General features: G+C 46.4%; 1 protein-coding gene across 1 annotated transcript in view; it reads left to right on the top strand.

The window, feature by feature from the left end:
• The window catches only part of SP6 (Sp6 transcription factor), a 38,871-nt gene extending 12,222 nt beyond the window's left edge, over positions 1–26,649 (top strand). Inside the window, exon 2 of the mRNA XM_075347648.1 lies at positions 23,225–26,649. Within this exon, the coding sequence (XP_075203763.1) occupies positions 23,255–24,265 (1,011 nt within the window). The 5' untranslated portion in view covers positions 23,225–23,254 and the 3' untranslated portion in view covers positions 24,266–26,649. The remainder of the gene's footprint in view (positions 1–23,224) is intronic.
• Positions 26,650–27,566: the final 917 nt, after the last annotated feature.

Genomic DNA, 27,566 nt, shown 5'->3' on the forward strand with positions numbered 1-27,566 from the left:
TTTGTGTAGATATTTATTTTTTAGCACAAATGACAATCAATATGGCAGTAATCTGTGAATTTTATTCTTTTTTTTTTCTCAGCTGTTTTCAGCCTGAGGAAAAAATTGCAGCATGCTGTGTATGGTTTTGTAAAATGGCTGAGACTCCTCAATACAAAAGAAAAATCAAGGGAAATTTTTGGAGAGTGTTTATTGAAAAAAAATTATTTTTTTTTATTACTGGGTTACTAATACTAATGGAGGGGTGTCTATCACCAGAGCTTGATGCCAGCTCACACTAGACAGATGACATCAACCCCAAGTACTATTACCCTGATTGCCTCTATATCAGGGCATTGGGAAGAGCTGAGGCGAAGCACCATAATTGGTGCATCTAACGTAATGCAACACTTTTGGGTTGGCATTGGTTACAGGCTGGTATTTTTAGGCTGGGAAGTCCCAATAACCATGGACTGATAATGTCAGCTCTCGGCTGTCAGCTTTACCGTTGCTGGTTATTAAAAATGATTTTATATATATATATATATATATATATATATATAATTTATTTAGTTGAAAGCTGTAAAATCTATGTATAGATCTTTAAACACATACATTTTTTTATTTCAGTGCCATGCGTTTTTTTTTTCTTTTGTTTTTTCTTCATGGTATGTGTCACATGGATGACACATGGATAGTCAAAGCATTTATTGCAGCTGACTTCAGTTTTAACTTGTCTGTTTCTCTCCCTAAGTTTTGGCTTAAGCATGTGAAATGCAGCTCAAAGAAGTTTAGCTCTGGTGATTAACTCGGCCATTGCAGAATATTCCACTTCTTTGCCTTACACTCCTGAGTTGCTTTCGCAGTATGTTTTGGGTCATTGTCTATCTGTATTGTGAAGAGCCGTCCAAATAACCTTGCTGCATTTGGTGGAATTTGAGCAGAAAGTTTAGCCCTGAACACTGCAGAATTCATCCTGCTGCTTCTGTCCTCAGTCACATCATCAATAAACACTAGTGGCCCAGTGCCACTGGAAGCCATGCATGTCCAGCCATCAAACTGCCTCTACCGTGATATGATTTGTTTTGGATCATGAGCCATTCCATTCCTTCTTCATTCTACCGTCTCCTCATCATTCTGGTACAGGTTGGTCTTAGTTCCATCTGACCACAGAATGCTTTTCCAGAACTGTGTGGCTCCTTTAGATGTTTTTTGGCAGTCTACTCTAGTCTTTATATTCTGGCATATCAGACTGTATTTAAATTCATTCTTAGTAACCAGGGCATGGCTTTGACTTCAAGCATTGCACCTACTACGGTTAAGCCCGCTTTACACACTACAATATATCTTACGATGTGTCGGCGGGGTCACGTCGTATGTGACGCACATCCGGCATCGTAAGGTACATTGTAGTGTGTAACAGCTACGTGCGATTGCGAATGAACGGTAAAACGTTCATCGCACGCACGTCGTTCATTCCTCATGAATTGAACGTCAGGTTGTTCATCGTACCCGGGGTAGAACACATCGCAGTGTGTGACACCCCGGGAACGATGAACAGATCTTACCTGCGTCCTGCGGCTCCCAGCCAGCAAGGAAGGAGATGGGCGGGATGTTTACGTCCCGCTCATCTCCGCCCCTCCGCTTCTATTGGCCAGCTGCCGTGTGACGTCGATGTGACGCCGAACGTCCCTCCCACTCCAGGAAGTGGATGTTCGCCGCCCACATCGAGGTCGTATGGACGGGTAAGCGCGTGTGAAGGGGGTTAATTGTTTGTGCGGCACATTCAACAAAATTGAACCTGCCGCACATACGATGGGGGCGGTTACGATCGCATACGATATCGTATGCGAAATTGTAACATGAAAAGCAGGCTTTACACTTATATTGTTATCACTATGTTAGATGAAACCAGTATCAAATAATGTGCATTACAAGCTACAGTATTAGTCCTCGCTCCCACTTACATTTAATATGGGCGAGTGCAATCTGATAAAACAATTAGGCAGTGTTCATCTACTATTTTTTTTTTTTTTCTCATGCTGAATCGGCATGAGAAAAATATTGCAGCATGCTGCGTTTTGCAGCATATTTCGGACCACAAGCACCCATACAAGTCTATGGAGCATGAGAGACATCGGTCTGCACTTGGATGATATCGAAATGCAGTACGATATGTGCAGAGATAGGTAACAGAGAAATAAATCTCTCCCTCTTCTCCGCACCTGTGATCCGAGTCTCGCATACCAGAGAATTGAATTGCAGTACCATGATACTCAGCTCACACTCACAGCAGTGTGTGAACTGAATGTCCTTAGCATATCACATCCGATGCTCTCGCTTCAGATGCCATATGCTAGTGAAAGCGAGGCCTGCAAAAAATCAAGCATTGCACTTGGACCAATGTTATTCAATGAGGCAGAGCAGATCTGCAATTTTTTTCTCATGTCGAATTGGCATGAAAGAAAAATAACATCATGCTGCGATTTGGCATCGTATAGAAATCTGTGGGTGCTTGTGAAACATCGCACTGCACTCAGATGATCTGACTGCAGTCCGATACAGTCATGGCCAAAAGTGTTGACACCCTTGAAATTATTCCAGAAAACAGTATTTCTCCCAGAAAATTACTGCAATTACACATGTTTTGTTATACACGTTTATTTCCTATTGCGTGTGTTGGAACAACACAAAAGAGGGGTAGGAAAAGTCAAATTGGAAAAAATGTTCACATAAAACACCAAAATTGGGCAGGGCAAAATTGGTAGCTTTCCAAAATTGTGGGTAAACAACTTTGTTTCAAACACGTGATGTCCGTTCAAACTCACCTGTGGCAAGTAACAGCTGTGGGCAATGTGAAAATCACACTTGAAACCAGATAAAAAGCAGAGAAATTGACTCAATCTCTGAATTGTGCTTGTGTGTTCCACACTAAGCATGGAGAACAGAAGAGGGGGGAAAAAAGAACTGTCTGTGGACTTTAGAACCAAAATTGTTGAAAAATATCAACCATCTCAAAATTCCCCTCCAGAGATTTTGACGTTTCTTTGTCCACTGTGCACAACATAATCAAGAAGATTACAACCCATGTGTCATGATGTGACTGCAGGATAGTAACGGACTGGCACCTCCTATACTGTCCCTTACGCTAGGAGACCCTAGGCTATCCCTAGCCTCCGGATTACTCCTTATGGGGGAGAAGCCAAAGTGCCATGCTTTACTATTTTCCTGACCAGAACTAAACTGTCCCCTCCCCTGCCCCCCTTCCCCAGGAAAGGAGTGTGATGTTAACGCAGATAAAGACAGACAGGGAAAAAACAAAACTTAGACACACTGCAACCTCACAGGAACAAACAGTAAGAGACAAGGGAGAAAAGCAAGAGAAGCAAGGCAGCAACCAAAAGGACAACAAGGGTTATGTACCGCAACCACTCACAGCAATGAAGTACTACAACCACAAGTAAGCCTGAATCACAACACCTCACCAGACCAGTATAGAGAAGCTATAGCTGGCATTAAAGGAAGTGTCCAGCCAGCATATATAGGGGAAGTGAATGTAACTGGTTCCCCTACAACATATGATCAAAGGGGACAAACAAGCAGCCCAGGAGGGATTAACTCTTGCTAGCCTGCCTATGAACTACAAGTCTGTGGGTCAATGCCAGAGTCTGCCTGTGCTGATCACAAACATCAGAGAAGTTAGCAAGAAAAGTGTCAGAATCTGTAGTCTTCACAGATCCTGACACTACCATGATAGTTATTATTATTTATTATTATTATAGCGCCATTTATTCCATGGTGCTTTACGAGTGAAAAACAAGTACAATATAGTTGATGATATTTATAAAAAAAAACCCTTCTTGTAACACCATGGCACTGTAGCTAATATCCCAGGATGTTGATGGCAGAGGAAAATTGAATGAAGGGTGTCCAAACAGGATAGTCCAGATGGTGGCTAAGCAGCCCCAATTAAGTTCCAAAGAAATTCAAATTGTCCTGCAGGCTCAGGGCGCATCAGTGTCAGGGCGATCTATGTGTCGACATTTGAATGAAATGAAGCGCTATGGCAGGAGACCCACTGCTGAGACAGAGACCTAAAGAAGCTAAACTGCAGTTTGCTAAAATGTACATGAGTAAGCCAAAATCCTTTTGGGAAAGTGTCTTATGAACAGAAGAGACCAAGGTAGAACTGTAGTAAAGCATATCGTTCTACCGTTTACTGAAAATGGAATGATGCCTGCAAAGAGAAAAACACCGTACCTACAGTGAAATATAGTGGAGGTTCAAATATGTTTTGGGATTGTTTTACAGCCTCTGGAACTGGGTGCCTTGACTGTGTACAAGACATCATGAAATCTGAAGATTACCAGAGGATTTTCGGTCACCATGTAGTGCCCAGAAAGCTGGGTTTGCATCCTAGGTCATGGGTCTTCCAGTAGGACAATGACTGATTTTTTTTGTGAAATTATATCCATTTTGCTGGTTTTGTGTTTGTTTTTTCTTTCTTGTTGTTTTTAATGTTGTTCCAATACACAAAAGGGAAATAAGCATGAAAATAACAAAACATGTGTAATTGGCATAATTTTCTGGGAGAAATACTTCATTTTCTGGAACATTTCCAAGGTTGCCAACAGTTTCAGCTATGACTGTACGCAGAGACAAACAATGGAGAAAATGGATAAATCAAACTCTCCACCTAGTCTCTGACTGTCGCATGCAACAGAATCGGATCACAGTGAATGACACTCTGCTCACACTTGCAGCACAGTTTGGCCGAGAGTCAATAGCATATTGCTTCCGATTCTCTTGCATCAGATGCTATAGGCTCGTCTGACCCTGGCCTTAGAAAGAGGTTTACGATATTGCTATATATTTTCTTTTAAAAATTCTGTACTAAAATATGGTAATAACTTGGTGACCCTCAAAAAATGTAGCTGGTTGCACTGATGCCCATAGTCTGGATTGAATTTTAGAAGTCAGGAGGATGTGTTGGTCAATGATGATTCTCTAATTTCTGAAGTAGAATCTGTAATTTTTCACAACATGGCTGCAGGTACACTATTCATTATCTTCTATGAAATAGTTTCTGGCATCTGGACTCATCCTGGAGCCGGATCACAAAAATGTTGCAGCATTTTTTGATCCACCTGGACTTGTTTTGAATTTGTCATCAGTAGTGTACAGCTGATATATGGGAACCTTTTCTAAGGAATACTGTCATTTGACTAAGGACATATTAATTTCATTGAGTTATATATACAAATGCTTTTCTATAACTCTGTATAGGGTCAGACTAGTGTATAGCATCCAATTCGAGAGAATCTGATGCAAAATGCTAAGAACATTTGGCTCAAACTCAAAGCCGAGTGTCATTCACTGTGCTCCCATTCTCTCGCATGGGTGAATCAGAGCAAGGTTGCAACGAAGCAGGAGAGATAAATCTCTCCATCTTCTCCACTGCCTGTCTCGGCGTATATCGGACTGTACTCAGATGTCAGCCAAGTTTTAGTCCAATGTTTTGCACGCAGTGATCCAATTTGTGGAGGTGCCTGAGAGGGAGAAAAAAATCGCAGATGTGCACTGGTCCATAATATAACATTGATCTGAGTGCTATCTGATAAAAGATTGGATAGCACTCGACCGTGTTATACGCACGTATGAGCAATCTCTAATTGCTAGAATTGTCCAACTGTAAACTTGAAATAATACTTTTTTCCCATTAGGTGGACCAGACCAGAAGTTGTGAATTTATATTAAAAGGGTCATACAGTTAGGTCCAGAAATATTTGGACAGTGACACAAGTTTTGTTATTTTACCTGTTTACAAAAACATGTTCAGAAATACAATTATATATATAATATGGGCTGAAAGTGCACACTCCCAGCTGCAATATGAGAGTTTTCACATCCAAATCGGAGAAAGGGTTTAGGAATCATAGCTCTGTAATGCATAGCCTCCTCTTTTTAAAGGGACCAAAAGTAATTGGACAAGGGACTCTAATGGCTGCAATTAACTCTGAAGGCGTCTCCCTCGTTAACCTGTAATCAATGAAGTAGTTAAAAGGTCTGGGGTTGATTACAGGTGTGTGGTTTTGCATTTGGAAGCTGTTGCTGTGACCAGACAACATGCGGTCTAAGGAACTCTCAATTGAGGTGAAGCAGAACATCCTGAGGCTGAAAAAAAAGAAAAAATCCATCAGAGAGATAGCAGACATGCTTGGAGTAGCAAAATCAACAGTCGGGTACATTCTGAGAAAAAAGGAATTGACTGGTGAGCTTGGGAACTCAAAAAGGCCTGGGCGTCCACGGATGACAACAGTGGTGGATGATCGCCACATACTTTCTTTGGTGAAGAAGAACCCGTTCACAACATCAACTGAAATCCAGAACACTCTCAGTGACGTAGGTGTATCTGTCTCTAAGTCAACAGTAAAGAGAAGACTCCATGAAAGTAAATACAAAGGGTTCACATCTAGATGCAAACCATTCATCAATTCCAAAAATAGACAGGCCAGAGTTAAATTTGCTGAAAAACACCTCATGAAGCCAGCTCAGTTCTGGAAAAGTATTCTATGGACAGATGAGACAAAGATCAACCTGTACCAGAATGATGGGAAGAAAAAAGTTTGGAGAAGAAAGGGAACGGCACATGATCCAAGGCACACCACATCCTCTGTAAAACATGGTGGAGGCAACGTGATGGCATGGGCATTCATGGCTTTCAATGGCACTGGGTCACTTGTGATTATTGATGACATAACAGCAGACAAGAGTAGCCGGATGAATTCTGAAGTGTACCAGGATATACTTTCAGCCCAGATTCAGCCAAATGCCGCAAAGTTGATCGGACGGCGCTTCATAGTACAGATGGACAATGACCCCAAGCATACAGCCAAAGCTACCCAGGAGTTCATGAGTGCAAAAAAGTGGAACATTCTGCAATGGCCAAGTCAATCACCAGATCTTAACCCAATTGAGCATGCATTTCACTTGCTCAAATCCAGACTTAAGACGGAAAGACCCACAAACAAGCAAGACCTGAAGGCTGCGGCTGTAAAGGCCTGGCAAAGCATTAAGAAGGAGGAAACCCAGCGTTTGGTGATGTCCATGGGTTCCAGACTTAAGGCAGTGATTGCCTCCAAAGGATTCGCAACAAAATATTGAAAATAAAAATATTTTGTTTGGGTTTGGTTTATTTGTCCAATTACTTTTGACCTCCTAAAATGTGGAGTGTTTGTAAAGAAATGTGTACAATTCCTACAATTTCTATCAGATATTTTTATTCAAACCTACAAATTAAACGTTACAATCTGCACTTGAATTCTGTTGTAGAGGTTTCATTTCAAATCCAATGTGGTGGCATACAGAGCCCAACTCGCGAAAATTGTGTCACTGTCCAAATATTTCTGGACCTAACTGTATTTTGTGTTTCATATGTAAAGAGGATCTTTCACCTCCTTACTGTATCTCTTCTGTTTTATGAAATAATTGTATTGCCCCATAGGGGGGGCACACATATAAATAATATGGGCCAGTTGCAGTGTACCGCCCCCGTGCCAGCGGCCGAGCTGCTCGGATCCGGAACCGCGGTGGCTCGAGGGGTCTCCGTACCAGGGGGTTCGTGCGGACACTCGAGTTTGGAAGGGGGAGTATGTACAGGGGAGTTAGAAGTTCGTGACGCCACCACGGTGCGTGGAAAGGTGGAGTACCACCGCTGCTGTTGGGGAAAGGGGGAGCCCGGTGGCGATGGTACGGCAGCAAGGTGTTTAACCCCTCCGTGGGTAGGGGGTTTGTGCCCCGGGGCCCGGTGTTGGTGGTGCAGGAGTGGGGTGCCGTTGGGAAAAGGAAGGGTTTCTGCGTACTCACTCAGTCCAAGAATACTGACACCGACAGCTTGTAAACCAGAATTCTGAGCACTGCTGCAGCAAGGAGGGAGCACGCTTGGATCCGTGCCCTTGGTGTTGCTTGTTAGCCTGTGGCCTTTTCCGTGGCACCTTGTTCACTGTTTGGACCCTATACTGTGGAACTAGTCGGGTCCCGCTCACCCGCATAGCTAACGGAGTGAGCTTGTTCCTCGGCAATCCGTGCCCCTTGACACGATCCCCTGCGATCGAGGTTCCAGCTCCTACCAGGCCTAGACCAACGTTTGCCACCTAGTAGACTCAAGGAGCCCTGCTCCTGACCTGTGACCTCTCCCTTCGAGAGTCACCACTCAACCTTCTACTCCTTCCACTCCTTTTTCAGTTCTCCTTTCACTTTTTCACCTTCCCCTACCAACCCCCCAAGTGGGCGGCCCTATTCCCTTCTGGCCCCCAATGGTGTGTCTGGTGGGTGTGGTGTAAAGTGTTCCTAGGGTTTTGACTGGCTTAGCTCTTAGCAACACCAAAGGACAAGGATCCGTAACCAAGGAGGATTGGATACTGTGCAGAAGGGCAGATTGCACAATACCCTGTGACGACCTGGTAGGCCAGGGCGTCGCAGCAGAATTTAAATTGTAATCGTCTGACACTACTCCCCCCCCCCAAAAAAAAATCTATTAGGTGGAGTAATACCTCAAAATTTTTAAAAGCAGAAAGGACATGTACGGCAGCACATACACAATTATTCCCAAACTTAAGCCCTTTCGTTTTCTCATCCATTGTAATACCCCTTTTCATGGCCATTATGAATAATGATTCCCCTACGAACACACACATGATATCCCCAAAGTAAATTTTCACCACTGTAACAGTGTAGGTGTAGAGCAGGGGACTGGAGCTCCTAGACTGGCCCTCAGGCTAGCGGACCCTAGCTATCCCTAATCCCAGAGTTACCTCTGAAGGTGAGCCTATCTGGGCTGCCTTCCTTGCCCTGATCTTACACTCCCTACCCCCCCTTCAACCCCTGGGTAGGGCCGGGGCAGGAGTGATAAAGCCAACAGAAGTGGACAAACAGGGGAAACCAAATCTCTATCTCACAGCGCGCGCGCACACACACACACACACACAGAGGTATAAGACAACAAGAGCTTAGGAGGAAGCAACAAGACAACAGGAGAACTCCACAACAACTCAATACACAAAGTAATATAATCACCAGCAGGACTGGGATACAGCAGCACATGGACTGGTTTAGCAAAAGCAATAGTCGGCATGGGAAGACAAGCTCCACCATCTTAAAAAGGCGGGAAGTAACTGTGATAGGCCTCCCACAACTTGTGATCCAAGAGATAACCAGCAGGCTAGCAGAAATTAACCTCTGCAAGCCCGATCACTAATGGGAATACAGCTTGTTAACACCCGAGCCTGTCTGTGTAACTCAGAAGCATCAAAGGAGGCATAGTATGGATAGTCCAATTCTGCAGTGTGAACAGCGTCAGATGCTGTCATAACTCGAGTTATGAGGAGTTTAGAGCCAAACACCATGTGACACCCACACAGTCCACCCCACAGTGCCTTCAGCAAATTATGATGCCTTCACAGTGCCCACCACACAGTAATATGGCTCCAACTTCCCCACACAGAGTATAATGGCCCACACGCAGTACAATGAACCATACTTTATATGATAGCTCCAACACATTATGATGGCCACACACAGCATCATGACCCCCTTAGCTGCCCCCACTGTATGATGGCTCCCACAGATTCCTTTGAAATGGATTCCATTATGATGTTGACACAGATTCTCAAACAGCATCATCTGCTCCACAAACCTTTAAAAGTACTGATATCTAAATCACCTTCCCCAGTGCACTGCTCCAATCTATGAAAAATGTGTGGACTGAGGCTCCACACAGCAGGCACAATCTAATTATATCAGCGTGCCTATGTGAGATACACAAAATGATTGGGCAGCAGGGAACCAACCGCCATTCTGTTCAACAATATTTGGATCCTGAGGATGCAAATAGGGTTAAAACAGACGATGAACCCCTTGACTCATGAGCCCCATAGCAGCTCCTCTTCACCCCGCCATGACAGCTGTGCGGTCTGATGCCATGGATGGTAAACGTGTGCTCCACACCACAACAATTTTATGGATCATATTTTTTAGCAGTTTTTTGTTCCATTTATCTGCTATGCCTGCTAGTAATGTATGAATAAATGGACAACTGGGTGTTACTAGTTGAAGAAGGTGGTTGTCCCTCCACACATTCAATGTCCAAACAGTGCTGTCAGTGTCAGAGTTTGCAGGCACACACCTTTTTCAAGGGAATGGCAATGTGGCACCCCTGAGGCTGCAGGTGCCACAGGGTACTGCACCCCCATTAAGGTGTAGTACTTATTAAAGATCCAGGGAAGGTCGGTGCCGGTTTCCACCACACAAACATACAGTAACACTGGGTTGCCCTCCCCAATGGGGACCAGGCCAGGGTCGGATCACAGTAGGGGGTCACTACAGCGGTGGGTTTACAGGATGCCACCGCACCAGGGGCTTCCCAGATCCACTGGACTGGGGACTCAGGGTCAGGGAGAAGCAACCACCAGGGGGAGTCAGCAGCACACAGTGGGAAGAGCAGGTTGACCTAGTGAGAGTAGTGAACCAGCCGGTGGCAGAGGCTGGGGGCAACAGCTCAGAACACACAACACAACTACAGAGGGAGTTGAGCTTCAGACACAGAGCAGAGCGGACGTGCCGCGAGCGGCTCTGTGTGCCAAGGTGTGCAACACAGTCACTGGGGAGAAGCAGGGCAGCTGCTTCCACAGGACTGGCGCTGTCGGGATACAGAATCCTAGGGCAGATATACTTCACATTACCTACCAACTCTGCAAGTGTCGCGGGGAACGGCTAGAACAGTCACCGGACCTGTCCCACGAGTCTGCAGCAAATAGCATACAGGATCCGGGGTTGAAGACTGGCCCCATAACGGAACCGTGCTACCAGCATACAGAATGGGACACTTTATTGACACTGGGACCCTCAAGTGCTTCACGCCACGGGGGTCCGATACTTAGTGCATCAAAGGAGGAAAGGGGTCATAGGCTGACACACACACCGGACTTGACCTTTCACGGATCCGGGATCGGCTGGATCCCATCGTGGCAGAGAATGGTACCCTGGGCAGCGTCTGAAAGACTTGTGAGTAAAAAGACCTGGAACCGCAGACCCTGTCTGTGCCTCTCCTTTGCCGGCGGCGACGCCCAGCACTGCGGTGCCAACGGGGACTACCACCACCCCCGCCATCCTCCCGGAGTAATCCCGCTCCGCCTGTGGGGAGCGACACCATCCCGGTTGCACCCCGACATCTGGCCTGGTGAGAGACCCTGTAGCGGCAGCCCATCCCTGGCCGCGTACCACAGGTGGCGTCACGATCACCTTAAAAGACTTTCCTAACCTCCAACTACTACCTCCATCCTCCCCGCCACCCTCCTATCCTCATTCCTGTACGCCTCGGGGCAATGGAACCGGGCCAGGAGTCCCCGTGACAACGCAGAGGATTTGCACCCTGGCCCGGCAATGAGTAGGTTAAAACACCTGCCCCGTGGGGCGCTACAGCAACACTAAGTGGTCAATGTATTGACATACTGCCCAAACCAAAGGTAGCATAAATTAGAGCCAGGTATGTTTTACTCTGAAACACTTTGGCGTTTCAGAGACAACATAGCTCCAAGAGCCAGTCTGGGACAGTAAGGAGCGATGAAATCCCACACCTCTCTATTTGATAGGTCTCCCTCATTTGTGTAAATGGGGAGAGACCTGTCAATCACATTGAGAAGCTATTCAGGGTTGGAGCCCGACTAGTCACCTTTCTTCTTATAGTCCCTGGCTGGCTCTTCAAACTGTTTTCTAAAACTATGTTTTGTAAAACATGCCTGCTTGCAATCCTGAAGCCAGGCTCTGATTCATTCCCTGGGTTTAGGTAAAATGAATCAATAGACAATTTCCCTTTAAATAGACAAGTGGCAGGTTCTTTCTAATATGAAAGTTATCACAATTAAGAATTTTCAGCATTGCATGGGTTAAGTGTCTGCTCCCCAGACTTTCTGACCCTTCTATCCTTGGGGTCTCTCTCTGCCTCCAGTGCTTGTTAGGACTCAGACAATAATTACTGTAATTTGCATGCAGCAGCCCTTTATTACAGCTGCTGGCTCCCAGGTTATTTAGGATGAAAGATAAACTGTATTTACATTTCCTTTGTATATCTGAAAACCTCTAATCATGGTGGGTGATGTTGGATCCTGATGTGGCAATTTACAAGCTAAAAGATCCTGGATCCATAGGTTAATCCCCCTACACATTTTAGATAGCTACCGGCTGAACAATTGGCCAAACCACCATCCCACCGATAGCTAGCTCCGCAACGCTCCCTTACACAGAAGCGCTTGCTCATCTGAGCGCTACTTTCTTCTCTATTGAAGAGCAGCTGCTAGGCATCTCTGGTGGCATCTCATCTCTTTCAGAACAAATAGTTGGATATGCCAAATCCTTATTTCCCTGATAATCCTCTGTTAGGGCCCCCCATACAGATTACTCCTGGCTGAACTCGTCAATTTTGGCAGGTTCGGCTGATATTAGTCTGTGTATGAGGTCATTAGTTACCCAGAACAGAACAACAGTATTCTGACCCTAGTGGGGGCAAGATCTAGACGTAAAGGCAGATACACGTATATTTGGCGCAAGGGAGGGTAGAAGTTCTATTACATCTAAATTGAAAGGTAGTACAGGCTCTCCTGTTTCAATATTGAAAAGTTCAGACCTTTTATTTATAGCCAATGTAGAAGGTTCCACAGTATGCAATAAATTATCTAAGTTCAGAACAACCATTATAACAGAATACAGCTTCTATAGAACATGGTAGAACAGGGAGAAGAGGGTTGCAGTTAAAGGGAACCTGTCACCAGGTTTTTTTCCTGATGAACTGTGGCCACCACCCTTATATACAGCATTCCGGCTGAGGACAGATCAAAGTACTGTAGTGCGCATGCGCGGGCGGTCGTTGACCTTTTCTTACGCCTGCGCATTACAGTACTTCGCTCTGCACTCAGTAGGGCAGATCAAAGTGTGCATGCACAGGACCACAATGGAGGCCTCTCTGTGAATGAGGCAGTATGCGTCATGCACATGGGGCTGGGCAAGAAGACGGTGATCTCACAAGATGGAGGAGGCACCAGACCGATAGCAGCGACACCCATTGGACTGGACCGCACCCTAGGTGAGAATTATAAGGGTGTTTTTTATGTTATACAGTGGCCTGGGCTTTTATATACAGAATTCTGGGTTCACTGGTAGTGGCCACAGCACGTAAGGGAAAACCTGGTGACAGGTTACCTTTAATCAGTATGAAAGGAAATAGAGGATATTGTTAAACTTAGTTGGATAATGGGCCATTTAGAATAGCTGATAATGTACAAATGAATGTTCATGAAAATATTCGTTCTAGTTATCTGCCAAAATCATCATTATCGGCAATGATAGGCTGGTGGAAAGGAGTCATGGATGGCTAACTGCCCTTCACTTAGGGGCAAAAAATACTAGCCTCACTCCAGGTGCTGGCAACCCATGTTACACCCCACGGATATGGGCGGAGATGGGTTCCACTACACACAAAAATAAACGAAAGTTAAAAGGACAAATACGAATAAATGCGTTATGGGAATATGTGCTAATGGAAATTTGCTGCACCAGTCTTAGGGGTACTTTGCACACTATGACATCGCAAGCCGATGCTTGCGATGCCGAGCGCGATAGTCCCCGCCCCCGTCGCACATGCGATATCTTGTGATAGCTGCCGTAGCAAATATTATCGCTACGGCAGATTCACATGCACTGACCTGCCCTGCGACGTCGCTCTGGCCGGCGAACCGCCTCCTTACTAAGGGTGCGGGTCGTGCGGCGTCACAGCGACGTCACACGGCAGTCGGCCAATAGAAGCAGGGGGGCGGAAATGAGCGAGACGTAAACATCCCGCCCACCTCCTTCCTTCCTCATTGCAGCCGGGACGCAGGTAAGGCGATGTTCCTCGCTCCTGCGGCTTCACACACAGCGATGTGTGCTGCCGCAGGAATGAGGAACAACATCGTAACATCGGTCCTTCCGAAATTATGGAAATAACCGACGCTACACCGATCATACGATTTCGACGCTTTTGCGCTCGTTAATCGTATCCAAAACGATTTACACACTACGATGTCGACAGCGATGCCGGATGTGCGTCACTTTCGATTTGACCCCACCGACATCGCAGCTGCGATGTCGTAGTGTGCAAAGTACCCCTTACTTTTAAAGGGGTTGGTTAAATAAAAATATGGTTTGTTTTTTTTAATGTTCTTTATGCAATTTTGTGTGCTTATAAGGCTACTTTCCCATGATGAGCATTTGGTGAGGTTTTGTCACTTTGTAATTTTGCTGTTTTAAAAATTCAGCATCTTATAATACTAGCAAAGAGGATGGGATTTATAGAAATCTCTTGCCGACTGTGCTTTTTTTACTCAGAGTAAACTGACCTGTGGTACGTTTTTTCAAATCTACAGCATGTCAATTTCTCTTGCGGGTACTCTGAATTTTATATACAGATTTTTTTTTTTCCCCATAGACTTGCATTAGATAAGGTAAAAAAAAAACGCACATGCTTTTGTGGTGTGTTTCCATAGCAAAAACGCATGAAATTGCATCTAAGTAATTCGATAAAGTTTTGTTGGCGCCAAATATCAGGAAGAATCCTAAACAACACAGGTTTACTTAAAGCATGACATACCATGTTTGTGGGTCGCCTTGCTCATAGCTGCCTTTTCAGCTTTGCCCATAAATTTTCAATAGGATTGAGATGAGGGCTTTCTGATGGCCACTCCAAAACATTGACTTTGATAACCTTGAGTCACTTTGCAACCAGTTTGGCAGTATGCTTCAGGTCATTGTCCATTTGGAAGACCCATTTCCGCTCAACTTTTAAGCTCCTGGCTGATGTCTTGAGATGTTGCTTCAGTATTGCCACAATCCCTTCTTCATGATGCCATCTATTTTGTGAAGTGCACGAGTCCCTCCTGCAGCAAAATAACCCCACAACATGATGCTGCCACTTCCGTGTTTCACAGTTGGGATGGTGTTCTAAGGCTTCAAAGTTTCTCCCTTTTTCTTCCAAACGTAACGATGGTCATTATGACCAAACAGTTCAATTTTAATTTTTGTCAGACCACAGGACATGTCTCCAAAAATTAAGGTCTCTGTGTATTTGCAAACATTAATCTGGCTTTTTATGTTTCTTTTGGAGTAATGGCTTTTTTTTCTGGCAGAGTAATCTTTTAGCCCATGTTGATACAGTACTCTTTTCACTATGGATAATGACCCAATTTTACAAGCTTCCACCAGCATCTTCACAAGGTCTTTTCCTTTTGTACTAGGGTTGATGTACACATGTATGACCAAAGCCTGATTATCTCTGGTACACCGAATCCTTCTCCTTCCTCTTTGTACTTGTGTAATTGTTAGTACAGATGAACGAGGCATCTTTAGGTATCTGGAAATTGCACCCAAGGATGTGTGGCGTCCCTGAGGCGTCAGGCGCCACAGGGTACTGCGCCTCCCATGAGGTGTAGTATTCTTCTCGGATACAGAGGAGGTCATCACCGGTAACCACAACTAAAACACTCATTCAACACATAACATGGCAGCTCTTCCACTGGGACTGGGCTAGGGTAGGTGCCAGGGGTGGCCATCATGAGGTATGGGACCTCTTGCCCAAAAGTTCAGGAACCAGGGAAGCGGGGCATCCACAGGGGGAAGTTAGGAGCCATCTCACACACAACAGACAGTTAGCACCGGACAGCGTCCGAGTGAGGTCGAACTCAGGAACAAGCTAGCAAAGACATGGACAGTTCGGGGCCCGTGGTCTGGAGCTGGAGGCTTGACCCGGGTTCTTAGGAAAGAAGTGTTATCCCAGGGTTCGCGGGGAGTGCAAAAGGCACCTGTGACCCGTTCCACAGCCCAGGAGCTGGGGTGGAGGGAAACCGTCGAAAGGGGATACACAGAAGGAAAGCACCGTCCGCGACCTCCGAAATATCCGGGATCAGCTGAAGCCCATCACAGAGTAGCCCAGCACTCCAACGGCAGTGTGTTTTCAGTGAGTAAAAGAACTTAAACTGCACCCTCTGTGTTGTCCCATCACTGCTGGCGCTCGCAACCTCGCACCCCTCTGCCATGGGCGACGACTACCACCAGCATCCTCCCTGGGGCCTAGCTCTACCTGTGGAGAGCTGCGACACCCAAGCTGCATCACCATCAGCCCCAGAAGAGAGACCTCCTGCAGCGGCGGTTAATATTGGCCATGCACCACAGGTGGCGTAACGAATAACTACTCCCTTCATTCCCATCCCCACCTTTATTGACACCGCCGGGGTCACGGAACTGGGCGAGGCCACTGCGGTGACCCAGGAGAAGAACCACGGCCTAATAATGGGTAACCCCCGACCTCGTGGATGCATCAGATGAACCAGACATGTGCAAGTCCACAATTCTCTTCCTGAGATCTTGGCTGATTTCTTTTGACTTTCACATGATGCTACACAAAGAAGCAGTGTGTTTCAGGTGTGCATTAAAATGCAGAAGCAGTCTGTGTTATATAGTTAGTATAGGGTCGGAGCCCGTCTATCAGATCCAATGCACAGAGAGCTGCCATAAATGAGGTGAGTAACTGTCGTTACTCCAAGATGGCAGCCCCCAGTGTTTCAGTAAAAATAGAATTAAATAAAAAATATTGAATTTAACTTTGTATTAATAATAATTGATTCCATAATCACTATTAATACAAAAATAAAAAAGCGTCATCTTCACTTTAAGTGTACTTCTGCTACCAAAACTCAGCAATATACTTTTCCACCCTTGTTGCTGGCGTCTACACTTTTTCATCTCTGAGCTTGAGAGAATTCAGGTTAAATAGTTATTCCCATCTCTAAGTTCCTACCCCATTATGTAGTAGTTTTAGTAATAATAATATTATATTACTAGGTTTAGTATCCGGCATTGACCGGGATAGTAACTGCCTCTCTTTCTCGCTTCTGCTCTCCTAGTCTCTGTCTGTCTGTCTCTTTCCCTGTCAGTCTCTTTCCCTGTCAGTCTCTTTCCCTGTCAGTCTCTTTCCCTGTCAGTCGCTGTATCTCTGTCTGTCTGTCTCTCAGTCTGTCTGTCTCTCAGTCTGTCTCTTTCCCTGTCTGTCTATCTGTGGGTCTGTCTCTAGCCGTATCAGTCTCTGTATCAGTCTCTGTATCTGTCTCTCTGCCTGTCTGTCTCTCTCCCTGTCTGTCTATCTCTCTTTCTCCCTGTCTATCTCTCTCCTTGTCTGTCTCTCTCCCTGTCTGTCTCTCTCCCTGTCTGTCTGTTTGTCTCTTTCCCTGTCTGCCTCTTTCTGTCTCTGTGCCTATGTCTCTTTGCTTGTCTGTCTGTCTTTCTCTCTATCCGTCTCTCCACAGAAATCATATTACCTCTCATAAGCTTCTTATACTCAGAATATCCTTTGTTGCCTATAGCAACCAATCACACCACCTATTAATGATCTGTAGCTTCTAGCTCCATTGATTTTAATGGAGGCAGGTTTTTTGGAGAGTAACTATAAAGCGCAGGGTTAATTGTTCCCATCAAAACATAGTCTATGACGTTCCCTGACTCAAATGAGGTGTCTGTGCAAAATGTCATGATTGTAAATGCGACGGTGCGGATTCCTTTAGCAGACCTACATACACCCATACATACATTCACTCAGCTTTATATTTTAATTTTTTTTTTTTAATTTTTACTTTAGATTATTATTATTATTATTATTATTATTATCATCAAATGCTTCCAATTAGAAATGTAGTACAGTTCTCCTGATATAGTCATTTTTCTTACCTCATGTGCAGGGCATTTTAGCTTAGGTATCCATGGTTACGACCACAAGCAATTGTCACTTTTTGAATTGTCATAACCATGGATACCTAAGCTAAAATGCCCTGCACATGAGGTAAGAGACATGGCCATATCAGGAAAACTAAACTACATTTCTAATTGGAAGTATTTGCTAACATTATTATTACTCCTACTACATAAAGGGATAGGATCTTGGAGATGGAAATAACCCTTTGAGTATCCTCGATGAGTATTTTTTTTTTTAATGCAACAGCTTTACACTTCTAGCAAAGTGGATAGGATTTATAGAAATCTCATGCCTTTATGCTTTTTATTATGCTGCATTTTTTTTTTTTAAATCTTCAACATGTCATTTTCTCTTGCGAATACGCTGAGTTTTATGTTTGGATTTACCCCATAAACTTGCATTAGATGTGGAAAATACACAGGTAATACACACATGCATTTTTGGTGCTTTCAGCTGTAGTAATGCACTAAAAACGCATGTAAGTGTCGCGGGCGACGGGGCGCTGCGCTCGCTAATTCTCGGGTCCGGCGCTGCTGCTGCTGCTCGGTGGCTATAGCGGTGGGCCAGATCCGGGGACTCGAGCGGTGAGTGAGTGAAAAGGGGGTTGGTTTGTTTTGGGGATTTAGTCTGTGACGCCACCCACGGGTTGTGGTGAAGATGTGCACCACCGCTGCTGGTGACGGGGATCCCGGGAGCTATGGTAGGGAGCAGCTGGGATGTTGTTTCCCCCCTCCGTGGGTAGGGGATGGTGGTCCCGGGGCCCGGTGGTGTGACGGGGAGGCAGGGTAGGTGAGGTGCAGGGATGCAGGGACAGCACGGCGCGGTGCCGGATGGCACGGTTGTACTCACTCAGCAAGAGATGCACAAAGTCTCCGGTAAACCAAACGGCTGGATGGACGGGTCCCGCAGCCGGCTGCAGTGTCCCTCCCCGGACAGGTGATGGCGGCTGTCTTTCCCTGCACCTTTGTGTAATGTCTTGACTACAATGGGTCCCCAACGGTTGTCCGCTCCCCGGTGTATGGATGCCGGAGGAGCCCATTTGCCCGCAGGCGCTGGCCCTTCGGTCTCTAGCCTTTGGCAGTAGCTGTATACTCTCACGGTGCGGACGGTTGCCTTCTAACGGGTCTTTGGTTGTTAGGAAACCCCTGGGGTTCCTGTCACACTTGGATTTGACTGTTGACGGCGACTCCAAGCCTAGTCGGGGTCCGATGGCCCTGCCTGTGTGTGCTGGCTTCACTTTGCTCCCCAGTCGGTACCAGCAGGCCATCCCCCGACCCCGGCCCTACGGTTCCACGTTGATCTACCACTCCTGCAGACGGCCACCACCGGCTGCCAACCTTGTTGTCAGTGCCTGGGCCACAAACCCAGACACTCTCCACTTTACTCCTCTCACTTCAACCTCCAAGACCAATCTGTCACTTTTCATGCCTCCAGGCCTGTGAACTCCTCGATGGGTGGGGCCAACCGCTTGGCTCCGCCCCACCTAGTGTGGACATCAGACCCTGGAGGGAGGCAACAAGGGTTTTGTGTTTGGCTAATGTAACTGTCTAGTGGGGGTGGGGGTGTGTGTGTGTTACCTGTGACGACCTGGCTAGTCCAGGGCGCCACATTCCCCCTTGGTGAAATGCAGACCGTCCGCGGGCTTCCCGTCAATCACCGGTTTTATTTTTCAACTGTAAAAACATAAATAACATGTAAACATATAAAACATGAGCATTCTTCTGGTCACTTTAAACGTTGCACATGTAAACATTTTTAATAATGACAGACGAACGGATGTCTTCCACTCTCCCACCCAAGCAACCTAGCCCTGATGATGCCCCTAAGAAGTGGGCAGCACCCCTTGACCCCAATCCAGGTTCAGGCAGCCCGAGCGGGAACGGGTACGGTTACTCGCACCTGACTGTCACTTCGGGGGACCCCACGTCCAGGGGGCCAGGGGGACCCCTGACCCCCGGAGGATGGTCACCGGTCCAGGTGGTGGCCAGACCCCAGCCTCCTCTGCTGCGGGCCCTTCCTCCAATCTGCCTCTCCGGAGGCGGCAACGGTATCCATCCCACAACACTATTTACAAGCCCACAAGTTCGTGGGTGGCCTGCAAGTTCTCGGCCGTGTCCATGAGCAGTTTCTCATGTGGGTATGGGGGGGTGTTAACTGAACAAGGACTACTCCTGTCCCAACGGGGACGGTTCTCTTCTCGGACGGCAATCAGATGATTTTTCGGTTTGATTCATTGTCATTCTCTCACCTAAACAACGGTGCTGGGGGTCCCAACGGGGATAACTGTATGCAACGGTGGACCGCTGCCTATTCCACCTCTTCCTTTGAGGTGGCCTCGCCCTCCGCTGTCGGTGACAGGCCTGGTGGGAGAGGGCTGCCCGTATCCGTTCCCACCGCCGCGCGGGACATAGAAAGCTACTGGCGCACTGCCGTTGGGAAGACTCTCACCCGCTTCCTTGGACTCCGAGACCGGTTCTGTGTCAGCCCCCGAGCCGCTGTCATCTGACTCCAGGGGGCTAATGGTGGGACCTGGCAGGACAGCAATGGTTTCTAGCTGAGCCCAGACTTGTGGTTCTTTAGTGACAAGTGACCCGTCACCGGCCGGTGTACAGAGGCCCGCCATCGGTTCTTCTAAGTCAACCGCTCCACCTATTGGTTGGCGGGCGTCCTCTCGGGCCTCCGGACCCTGGCGGGGCAACACGGACTCCGCCACCTCCATCGGGGACGGCGGCCTGAGCGCGGCTGTACGGCGGCCAGCACAGGCGATGGAGCGGGCCCTGCTGGGGCCAGGGGTAGACCGAGTCCTTCAGCTGCAGCGGCCGGTCCTTCAGGGACACAAGGGCGTGGGTCACTCACCAGCTCCTCAAGCATGGCCTCTATTTCATGCGCCCGCACGACCGCAGCCAGCTCCTCCATCTCAGCGGTCCAGCGATCTAGCAGGTCCTGTACTTGGGCCCTGTTACGACAGCACAACAGCATCACTTGGGTATTCAGCCAAGCCGCCGTCCCGGGGGCAGGCTCCGGAGACTCAGGCCTCTCAGGTGGTGTGGACATGTTGCAAGCTGCTTCCAGGAACCGGGTATCTTTGCAGAGTCCTGGCGTCCCCGCTTTTATAGCCTCGGCTACATTAGCAGACCCACACCCGCCCCCCCCCCCTTGGTTCTCTTCAGCACTTCCGCTTTTCGGGGGCGGAGCTTCGCGTTTGCACCTTCCCTGCTCGGGGAAGACGCTCAAGCGGGAGATTTTCGCGCCAAAGATGGCGGCGCTTCAAAATTTTCGGCCGGACGCCGCCTGCGGGGACCACAATGCGCACTTCTACTGGTAAGTAGATGGGTTCACTCCTGTTTGTGACGCCAAATTGTCGCGGGCAGCAGGGCGCTGCGCTCGCTAACGCTCGGGTCCGGCGCTGCTGCTGCTCGGTGGCTCGAGCAGTGGGCCGAATCCGGGGACTCGAGCGGCGTTCCTCGCCCGTGAGTGAAAAGGGGGTTGGTTTGTTTTGGGGATTTAGTCCGTGACGCCACCCACGGGTTGTGGTGAAGATGGGCACCACCACTGCTGGTGACGGGGATCCCGGGAGCGATGGTAGGGAGCAGCTCGGATGTTGTTTTCCCCCTCCGTGGGTAGGGGTTGGTGGTCCCGGGGCCCGGTGGTGTGACGGGGAGGCAGGGTAGGTGAAGTGCAGGGTTGCAGGGACAGCGCGGCGCGGTGCCGGATGGCATGGGTGTACTCACTCAGCAAGAGATGCACAAAGTCTCCGGTAAACCAAACGGCTGGATGGACGGGTCCCGCAGCCGGCTGCAGTGTCCCTCCCCGGACAGGGTGATGGCGGCTGTCTTTCCCTGCACCTTTGTGTAATGTCTTGACTACGATGAGTCCCCAACTGTAGTCCGCTCCCTGGTGTATGGATGCCGGAGGAGCCCGTTTGCCCGCAGGCGCTGGCCCTTGGGTCTCTAGCCTTTGGCGGTAGCTGTATACCCTCACGGTGCGGACGGTTGACTTCTAATGGGTCTTTGGTTGTTAGGAAACCCCTGGGGTTCCTGTCAAACTCGGATTTGACTGTTGACGGCGACTCCAAGCTTAGTCGGGGTCCGATGGCCCTGCCTGTGTGTGCTGGCTTCACTTCGCTCCCCGGTCGGTACCGGCAGGCCACCGCCCGACCCCGGCCCTACGGTTCCGCGTCGATCCACCACTCCTGCAGACAGCCACCACCGTCTGCCAACCTTGTTGTCAGAGCCTGGGCCACAAACCCAGACACTCTCCACTTTACTCCTCTCACTTCAACCTCCAAGACCAATCTGTCACTTTTGCCGCCTCCAGGCCTGTGAACTCCTCGGTGTGTGGAGCCAATCGCTTGGCTCCGCCCCACTTGGTGTGGACATCAGACCCTGGAGGGAGGCAACAAGGGTTTTGTGTTTGGCTAATGTAACTGTCTAGTGGGGGTGGGGGTGTGTGTGTGTTACCTGTGACGACCTGGCTAGTCCAGGGCGCCACATAAGCAATACATGACTGTATCAATAAAGTTTTGTCAAAGCCAAATAACAGGAAGTAACTTTATTTAAAACGTGACATACCCATAAAATGCTTGAAAACAAACTCACTGAAAATCGCAATTAAAAAAAAACATGTAATAAAATTTACCTAATAGGTACAGAAATGTTGCAGAAAATAATTGTGGAGACTTTGCCTATGTGTGGATGTCATCATTGTCAAACACACCGCACTAATGACGTATCAATATGAGAAACACTTTCCTGTTTTTAGCAGTGGGCCAAAAGCAGAGATGCTAGGATCGAAGACGATGCAGTACATAGAACTTTGGTAGCAGAAGTACATTTAATAAAAGCAAGTTCTGGATGAAAAAGAAAAATATGGCCAATCCCTTTAATTTTCAGAACATTATATGCCTTATTACTTTTCACCATTTCATATGAATTTTGAATAGATGACTATCACCTTTGTGATATTTTAATCACTTCCTCCGGGTAAGATGTTGCACCCATAGTTGGCCATTTTTAGACCTGTTGAGAGCTGTATTAGTAAACTAGGGGAAGGCATTACTATGAAAGCCGACATGTGAACACACATAGTACTGAGGATTCTGGAATGAAAAGTCCTGCTGTAAAGGGCCTGATTCTTTCTTCCCTCATGTGCGTGAGTTACTGCGTAAAGCGACTATTTTTACCACCTTGATCGCAATAAAGCTGCAGTAATGTCTAATAAGTACAAAATCATCTGGACACGATGTTCCCTTATAAGATGAAGCAATGGGTTATATGTGCTCATACACTACTTAATATAATCCATGTATAAGAGTGCTTAGCTATGTTTTCGGTTCACAAAGTAGAACATTTACTATTTATTGCATAGGTGGAATAGTAATTCTTTCTTTCTAAATCTTTCCGTTTGATATCTTCACAGCTATCGTTTGCCTGGACAACCTATTCTGCAATGCTGACTGCTGTATGTAGCTCTTTGGGAAACCAGCCATCTGAGGCTCCTGGATCACCAGCCACCTCTGAGCTCTCTCTTAAGTCATATACCATCCCCTCAGACTCGGATCCAGGACTACCACTTCAGCAGGAGTCACCCCAAGATCCACCCTATACTACTTCTGAGAGATACACTTCTCTTTCCTCGGTACGACTTCCCTGTCAAACATTTGCAGGCCGAGAATCTGTTGACAGCTCATTTACCAAATTTCTGCACCCAACCTTTGAGATGTCTCATCCATATGAATCCTGGATGAGGCCTCCATCCACGGGTGGTCCTGGTGAAGAGACTGGCATTCCTTCATGGTGGGATCTCCATGCTGGCTCCAGTTGGATGGATATGCAGCCTGGAACTGGAGGCTTTACTACAACCTCACCCCACCAGGCCCCTTTAGGGGGATATGGCTCTGAGCTTTGTCTACCCCCAGCACACATGTTGCCTCCCACACCTCATCTCATGGGAACTTTGGAAGCAGCAATGGATTCTCATGCATCTGAACAAAACTCAGATGGTTCTCCTCGTCCAAAAACTGCTAGGCGAGCGATGCCCCGTAGTGCTGCTCAAACTGCCTGTCGTTGCCCCAACTGCCAGGAAGCAGAGCGTGTTGGTACCAGTGGTGATGTAACAAAGCGAAAAACCATGCACAACTGCCACATTCCAGGTTGTGGAAAAGCATATGCCAAAACTTCTCATCTAAAGGCTCACTTGCGCTGGCACAGTGGAGATCGTCCTTTTGTTTGTAACTGGTTGTTCTGTGGCAAGAGATTTACTAGAAGTGATGAGCTACAAAGACACTTACAGACCCATACAGGGGCAAAAAAATATCCTTGCCCTTCCTGTAGCCGAGTGTTTATGAGGAGTGATCATCTCACAAAACACCTGAAGACCCATGATGGAGATACCCGCGGATCAACAGAGACTAAGGCCAAGAGGGAGCCAGAAGAAAGTACTAGTACTCATACAAACTGAGACTCCTTTCCCAGTAATTGAGAAGGTTCTGTAGTTTGAGGTGTCATTCAGAATGAGATCCTCCACAGAACGGTGTTTGTAGTGTGTGGTAGGATCTATTGTGTATTAATTTATTTGTAGATAGACCATTGCCTCTAATATTACCACATACCATGTTGTAGAAGTAGCGATGGGCCAGTAGACGCAGCAGAAGCACAATGAGCCAAGGGTATTCTAGAGACGATCATAGCAGTAGACACGGCATGGTAGGAGAGCAGATGTTAAATGGCAAAAGAGAACCCCTGTTAGGGCTTGTAGTTCTGCAGTATTAGATGATCACAGGAAGCCTAAAATGGCTTTAAAGGTTTTGTCATGTCGAAATCAGATAAGGCATTACAACTACAAAAAAGTCCATGCACTAAATATTATAGATTATTCAGAAATTTCCTTTTCAACTCTAATTTTAGATTTCAGAGTGATTGGAGGTAACACCCACTTTGCTGTTAATCTGTTTTGGATTTTTTTAGGTGCTGCCCCTCCCGCAATGTCTCCTTATGTTATGGGGGGAATGTCTCTATAAAACTGGGTGTGGAGGGATATGGGCAGAGAACACCTCCACGCCCAAGGAAGCATCGGCATGCACTGGCTGCACCCAGGGGACCTCTAGGGTGCTGTATTAACTCTTTCTCTGCCATTGAGAGGCTAGACACTGTTTGGATCCCAGGTGATCTATAGGCATGAGGATTAACCAGATGGTGCTTTTATTTTATTTTTTTTCTGCCATGGACTTTGAATGCTTCAGTTAAGCCAAACTTTCACTGCCTTATCTTCAATAAATCAGTTCATGAGAACATTGCTCTTAAACATGTTTGGCATTGTACAAGTGTCTTTACATTAATTTGTGCATCAGACTTTCAGTGGCTTAAAAGGAGCTTTAATCTATATGATGTTCTCACATAGAAGGCCTTTGTTGCTAAGACCCGGGAGGGCCATCATTAACGTAAATAGGGGTCTACATGGATTCAAATCTAAAAAGCTGCTGCATAAATTGGATGTGGATACAATGCAAGTCAAATCTTAGATTTCTTTTTCTTTATTGCTAAATCTGTCCAGCTGTTATGGGTTTTTATTATTTATTAGGACCAGTCCAGCGGGAGGCCTTCAATGAGATATGGCCAGTAACGAATCTTGTATATTTTATAATGATTTACGTGTGACTTGAAGAATTCCGCTCATGACACTGTGAGCTGATGATGGACGCCCAGATAGGGTCAAACTTGATCTACCATCCAGAAGAACGATGGTGGATCCATTGTAAATAGGCTATATTTATAGGTAGTTTTAATCTTTTAAAAGCACGCACCCTTGACTCTGTCCACAAAGATTAATGTTTACTATGTAATAACAATAATAATAATGGGGTTCTCACTGGACAATATCTACATGGTAGAGTCTCTTCACAATAAAGTGATCATAAAGTGTGCCTCTTGCTGGAAACCCCAATAATCAGCAGGGAACTTATGGGAATGCCTAGTGGTACTTGTTTCATTTCCTTCCAGCGCCACCAGAGAGGATATTAAGCACTGCATTGAAAAAAAGATGAGGGAAAAAAGTGCCTCACCATGTAATGTAAAGAACCGCTCTTATGGTGGTGACATCAGTCTGGACCGATAACCAATGGTGTACATCATACGTCATTTAAAATTCGGATTGTCTGTGTAGATAAAATCTTAAATCCTTTATACCATTATAGTAAGATCCATGGTAGCACTGAGAACATATTACTCTGACGCGTTTCTGGCTTAAACTGCCCATAGTCATAGAGTGACACTCTGACTATGGGCAGTAACACCAGAAACGCGTCGTAGTGAGATCTCTCTGCTACCATGGATATTATTTTGTAGTCAGTCCAAATTTTTTCCTATTTCTTTAGCATTACATAGTGCCCATTCAAATTAATAGACTGTCTGTATGGTGCCGGATAGGTCAAGTCCTCCAGAATGAAAGACACTCTGGTAAGTCCTCTGCAGGGGCGTAATTATATTGGGTGCCGACCGAAGTTGTCACATGCGGGCTCTGAAGCTTTAGTGGGTCCAAAAGATCAATTGTGTCATATGAGAAGGCCAATACTATTTAAGATAACCTCTCAAGAGAAGGATATGACACCAATTGAAAACCTATAGTGTAACCTCTGAATACCTCATTTTTAAAAGGAATAACGGCAATTTCAGGCATTTCTGAAAATGGGCAGGCTTTAATCCTCCCATGCGTTTTTGGGCAATCCCAAGGGCGGGATTTAAAGCGCACCAATCACCAGGATTTTCCAATATAATGCTCTACTGGCACTATCAGGCTGATTCTATAGATACCTTTAGTTGTCAGCTCGGATGCAAAGGTTTTGAAACACAAACAAGTAAAGTTTGTAAAATGAGCAGTTTTTTGAATTACAGCAGCTGCCAATCAGCTGATATCTGGGGTGGGTATTCATAGTGATTCCCACACCCTGCCTATCCATCCTCAGTCTGTTATTTATGATAATTCTATTATAGAATAATTTTACTATGTGACTAGAAGGACCTGTGCTGAAGTCTTACTCAAGTGACCAGAAGGGACGAGGCCTCCGCCAACAGAAAAATAATGTTGCTTCCTGGTATCAGCTATGTTGGCTGATGTCCCGCCCCTCCTAGTCACATGGGTATGGCATCAGCACAGGTCCTTCTAGTCAGATAGTAAAACGTTTCTATAATAGAATTAGCATAAATAACAGGGGCGGATGGATAGGTAGGGGGGCGGGAATCACTATGAATGCCCACCCCAGATATCAGCTGATCGGCAGCTGCTGTCATTCAAAAAGCTGCTCATTTTACAAACTTTACTTTCTTGTGTTTCAAAACCTATATGTCCGAGCTGACAGCTAAAGGTATGTATAGAATCAGCATCATAGTGCCAGTATAGCACTAGCTTTAGGTTATACAGGAAAATCCTGATTGGTGTGCTTTAAGTCACTATTTCAACAATTCAAATGTTAGTATATATTAGCCTCTCTGGAAATTTTGAATGCATACCTGACTGTTGCTTACCAGGGGTTTTACTATAGGGGTACAGACAACCTGGCACTTGGAGTCTAATGTTTCTCCATCATTTAACAAAACCAGTACTACAAATGACACGTAAAATATGGGGGTTTCTGCTACACATTTTGCTTTGGGGCCAAATAACATATCTGGACCTTCACTCCAATCATCAGTTGATGTATCTCACGTTGTTGAAAACGATAAATTTGTGATGGCGTTAAGAATACAAATAAAAAAAAAAAAATCGG

This window comes from Anomaloglossus baeobatrachus, chromosome 5 (genome assembly GCF_048569485.1).
Source record: "Anomaloglossus baeobatrachus isolate aAnoBae1 chromosome 5, aAnoBae1.hap1, whole genome shotgun sequence".
NCBI lineage: Eukaryota > Metazoa > Chordata > Amphibia > Anura > Aromobatidae > Anomaloglossus > Anomaloglossus baeobatrachus.